Source organism: Sipha flava, unplaced genomic scaffold (genome assembly GCF_003268045.1).
Source record: "Sipha flava isolate LNK unplaced genomic scaffold, YSA_version1 259_pilon_pilon, whole genome shotgun sequence".
In the NCBI taxonomy this organism is placed as follows: domain Eukaryota; kingdom Metazoa; phylum Arthropoda; class Insecta; order Hemiptera; family Aphididae; genus Sipha; species Sipha flava.
Window position 1 is genome coordinate 419422 of NW_020272920.1, and position 5288 is coordinate 424709.

The 5288-nt window shown below is 22.7% G+C and overlaps 1 protein-coding gene across 1 annotated transcript; it reads left to right on the forward strand.

The window, feature by feature from the left end:
* The first annotated feature begins 201 nt into the window (after nucleotides 1-201).
* Nucleotides 202-4805, forward strand: LOC112684944 (serine/threonine-protein kinase 16). Its single transcript, XM_025556681.1, has 6 exons — nucleotides 202-505; nucleotides 1795-2038; nucleotides 2117-2303; nucleotides 2381-2535; nucleotides 4399-4527; nucleotides 4595-4805. Exons 1-6 carry the CDS (start codon nucleotides 429-431, stop codon nucleotides 4748-4750), a joined length of 948 nt encoding a protein of 315 aa, XP_025412466.1. The 5' UTR covers nucleotides 202-428; the 3' UTR covers nucleotides 4751-4805.
* Nucleotides 4806-5288: the final 483 nt, after the last annotated feature.

The window sequence follows — 5288 nt, forward strand, 5'->3', positions numbered from 1 at the left end:
GTATATACTATGGGTTATACACTCCCTTGGCAAAATCCCTAACAACTACTATTACTGAATTTCTATATTGTTTTTACATTTCGCGTAGGAAATCGATTTAAATTTGCTCGCGACACTCCATGAATGCATGAGAACCCTTGTCTCACGACACAACAAACACTATTATCACCTTAAATACCATAAATATTGTTGATAAGAAAAGTATACAAAACGCCAATCAGTTAAATTTCGGACACATTATCGAAAGAAAAAACAAAAATAACAATTTTTAAACTAAAGGCTTGTCGGGCTTGAGCATACGTTAAACTGATTACATGAGTGTTTTGTTTTTTTTTTCATTACGTGTTTCGTATTACGTGTTTAATGTTATGTAAAATAATCGATGACGTTGGATCATTGACACGGACTCGAAACGTTTAAAAACGATTATGGGTTGTGCCTGCGAAAAACAACACGTTACAGTACAGGGTAACAAATATTACGTGCAAGACCAAATCGGACAAGGGTAAAACATTTAACTCCTGTGTAGATTATTGGAAAAAATAAACTCTAATCTGTTATAATGTGGGTTTAAAGTTTGATTCTAATTTGACTCGCGCGTTAAAAGTCAATAATATTATTATACTAATTACTCAATAGATAATAACATAAATTACATAATATAGAACATAATTAAAAATAAATAAATAATTAAAATTACTTTCATTAATGTTTTTGTCGCTTAAAATGTGATACATTATTATTATTATTTGTTTCTTAAACATTTGAAGACATTTTGTTGGATACATTTAAATATTCTACTCTTACATGATCTGTTACAATTATTGTATTATTGTTTAAAATTAGTAATTTGAAGTGTAAAAAATATTATTATAGTTTATTAAACAGTGGCACCGAGCCCTAAAAAAAGTATTATTGTTAAATATTTTTACACTAAATACCACTTATATACCACTCACTACAAATATCATAAGATAGTATGTGTGTATATATATATACACACACATTACACACACATACATACATACATTGTCGACTGCCAGAATAAGAATTCCTAGTGCTAGGATTATCTCATTTATAACTCTTTTGCCTTATTTACTACATTTTCTAAAAACATCACATTAGTAAATTTAGTTTATGTTAAATTACTGTTTTTATATTTTATCCCTACACAAAAACATAGGTAATTCAAAATAAAAGTAATTAAACTTTAAGCAATGAATAATTAAATGATATCGATGGCATTTTGTTGAAAGGGCGTATACCACAAAAAATCGAAAAATGAGTTTTTGGTATCAAAATTTTCAGAAAAAATAGGCGCATAATTTGTAATATTGAGGCGGTTAAAAATGTTAAGAATTATTCTTTATATAGCGGATATAAGTTATCCAAATGCTCTAAAGAATATATATATATATTTTAACGGAGAATTATAAAAGGGCTGTATACTACAAGAATTACTAGTGGTTTTATCGAATAAACTAAGCATTTGAATGATAATTGTTATCAAATTATCAACATGCCTACTATATAAAGGTATATCCAAGATCAACTGACCTTAGCAGTATCATTTTTAAAAATACTATTTTGTTCCTCCTGAACAATTTCAATTATGTGGTATACGCCCTTTCAACAAAACACCATTGATATTTTCTTATTTTTATTATGTTATAAATTATAACACATATCTCACTAGTATTTTAATAAACTAGTATAGTAGTATAGTAGTATAGTAGTTTGGTAAAAATTTTGGTTTATTATATCATTAAATAATTTTGTTTTTTAAATGTTTAGAGGTTTTAGCTCTGTATTTCTTATTAAGAACATGGACAATAAGAAATTTGTATTAAAATGTATTTTTTGTCATGATCAAAAAGATCATGAAAAAGCCTGGAATGAAGCCAAAGTACATCAACTATTACAAAGTAGTGGAAATAAGTGTATCATAAACTTAATTGGATGCGAAATGATTGAAAAATCATCAGAATTTACAAAAACACCTACAGATACATTTCTTATGGTATTACCTCATTATAGAGTAAGGATTCTCAATTAATATTTAATATATTTTACAAATTACCGAGAAAAATATTTTATCATTATTAATATATTCTAGGGTGGATCATTACATGACATTTTAGTGAAATCTAAATACTATATAGATATAAAACGTATATTAAAACATTTCCATTCAATTTGTTCAAGTGTAAAAACATTTCATGATGTATCTTATGCACATAGAGATATAAAACCAGCAAATATATTATTTAATGATAATAATGAACCAGTGATTATTGACTTAGGTGACTACTTCATTAAGAGGTTGTTATTTATTAACTAAAATATGATATGTTATTTTAAGTATTAATGTTGCTTGTAGGATCTGCAGCACCTGCCAAAAGAAGAGTTACTTCAAAAAAGGAAGCACAAGAATTTCTGGATGAAGTGAATGAAAGATGTTCAATGACATATAGAGCTCCAGAATTATTTAATATTGATGTAGATTCTGTTATTGATGAACGAATAGATGTTTGGGTAGGCAGTAGAATATTTAATTCATAAAAAGTTAAATCTATCAAGTTCTTGAAAAATTCACGTTATCTCTTCCATAAAAATTTCACTTTTACATTTTGAAAAATTATAATTTTATAAAAATTATAAGTAATTTATATAAAATAAGATATTTTATTTATAACTTTTTTTGTTTATTTTTTAATGAACAATTTTACATGGTTTATTTATGTCTAATTATTTTAATTAATTTAATTTTAATTATTATTGTTTTGTAATCAAATTACTCCAAAATTTTATTTATATTTCAAATTTTACTCTAAAGGGGAATATAATAGTTTTTTTTTTTTTTTTAATATTCTTTACATTTTTTTATTATTTTTAATCAAATATTAACCTAATCTAATCATTCAATATCCCCATTTTATTAAAATGTTTGTGAAAATTCTGAACTTCATATGGAGTTTATGATTCAGAAAATTCATTTTACACTACATATGTGTACAGTGTTACGGGTAAAAGTGAAAAAGTATTATCAAATATATTATGTTCAAAATGATATCAATTATTTACTACAATTATTTTTTATAATCAATTATTTGCTAATGAATCTATAATAAAATATTTTTTATTTTTTATTTTAAGATTTATGATTTTGATAGTTTTTACATTTGAATTATTAACTTATAAAATATTTAATATATATTTTTCTATAGAGATGGCTATAAATAGTTTATCCATGGTAATAATTTACAAATTATTTAAATTGTATGTAAATTATAAAACAGTCAGAAAACTACAAGTACTAGTGTTTTACTAACTTATATTTTTTATATTAAATTAATAATGTTGCATAACTAAATAGGTATTTTGAAATTTATAATTTTTTATTAAAAAAATATTGATAATTTTTTATTAAAAAAATATTTATAATTTTTTTTTTTTTTTATAATTATCAACAGCAGGGTTATTAGAGTTATTTATTAGATGAATGTAGCTCAATAGCTTAATATATAATACCACAACTTAAAACCAAGAATATTAAATTAAATTACTAATACTTTTGAGAAAAGTATTTTTATAATTGCTAAATATTATAATATATTTGTACCATAAATATTATTAATACTCTAAATGTAAACATTTGATGAAAAGAGAAGTGATTGGAAGTTCATAAATCAATAAATATTATGTGGACGATTGAGTTAGTCTTTTGGTTTTTGATCATATGATTATGCTTGGAGTAGTGCATGAGTTGTTAAGTATCTTATTTTGTCTCATTATAAAGTGCTTATGAGTTAAATTAGTATGGTCGAGTATTGGTCTTTTAATTATCATTTGGGTATGTCTAGGGAACAACAATTTTTAATCTCAATGAGTGAAGTAAGACTTTTTTTCTTAATTTGTTGGTTATAGTGTTACTTATTTTTTATTAATTGAAACAAATTATTTTTTTTTTACTTTGGATTGGTTTATGATATTTCAAGCACTCAATTATAGTTAGTTAAATATGTGGTTATATAATATATATAATATAATTAAATATATAATTATAGTTGTTAAATTATCACATTTAACATGAATATAGTAAACATTTAATTTTTATACTATTATTCTAAAACAATTATATTAGTATGTTTTTAATTGGTTTATTTTATAAATAATATTTGGCAATTTTTGATCTTTATGTATATTATTTTAAACAAAAGAGATTAATTTAAAGTCATAAATATTTGCAAATTTTCCTCTTTGATAATATATGTTTTGAACAATATTCATAATTGTTTATATCATGGATTATATTATATATTAAATGTAATTTGTGATAATTCTTATAGATTGTTCTAAATTTACCATTAATTATTAAATATTGAACTTTAATTTTAGTCACTAGGATGTTTACTGTACGCAATGCTCTACAAAAAATCACCATTTGATTTAGTCTATGAACGTGGAGATTCAGTTGCTTTGGCGGTGATAAGTAGAAATATACACTTTCCTCATAATTCTAATGATGTAATAATATACTTATTTAATGCTTAACTTTCTACTTCATGTTTTTCCTGTTATTTTTATTTTCCAGAGTATCAACAATTTGATAATGATAATGCTAACTGTGGACCATTTCAAAAGACCATTTATTGATACTGTTTTATCATTAATTAAAGAAGTTGATGAATTATTTGACCAAGATTTAAATGAACAACAAATTTTAAACACGAATATTTATAATGTTTAGAAATACATAAATAAATATTAAATACTGAATAAATAAATAAAATTATAATACTTAAAACCTGTTTGTTCTAGCTGTTTAAGTTTACTATGATGTTCATTCTATGTATTCTATCTTCTTCTTTATTAATTAGCTACTATGTTTTATTATGTATAAACTAATATTAATAATTTATGTTTGTTAATTTATGCTTTATTAATTTGATGGATTTATATTATGTCATATTTTATTTTTAATATCACTGAATGATTATCCTTATATTTAATATTCAACCAATTTTCAAATAAATAATGAAATTGACTATAAATAATTATAATTAATGATAATAGTATGAATTATAAATATAGTAATATAATAAAATATTTTTTGCTCTTTGATTATTGAATACCAAAATCAATGTTTTTAAATGAATCAAAAAATGATTGAACATATGACACCTAATTTTTAAACATATATATGTATAATATATTCTTACAATACATTTTTAAGTCAGTGAATTGCACCATACAATATTATCATGTTATCTTTTATTGAAAAATAT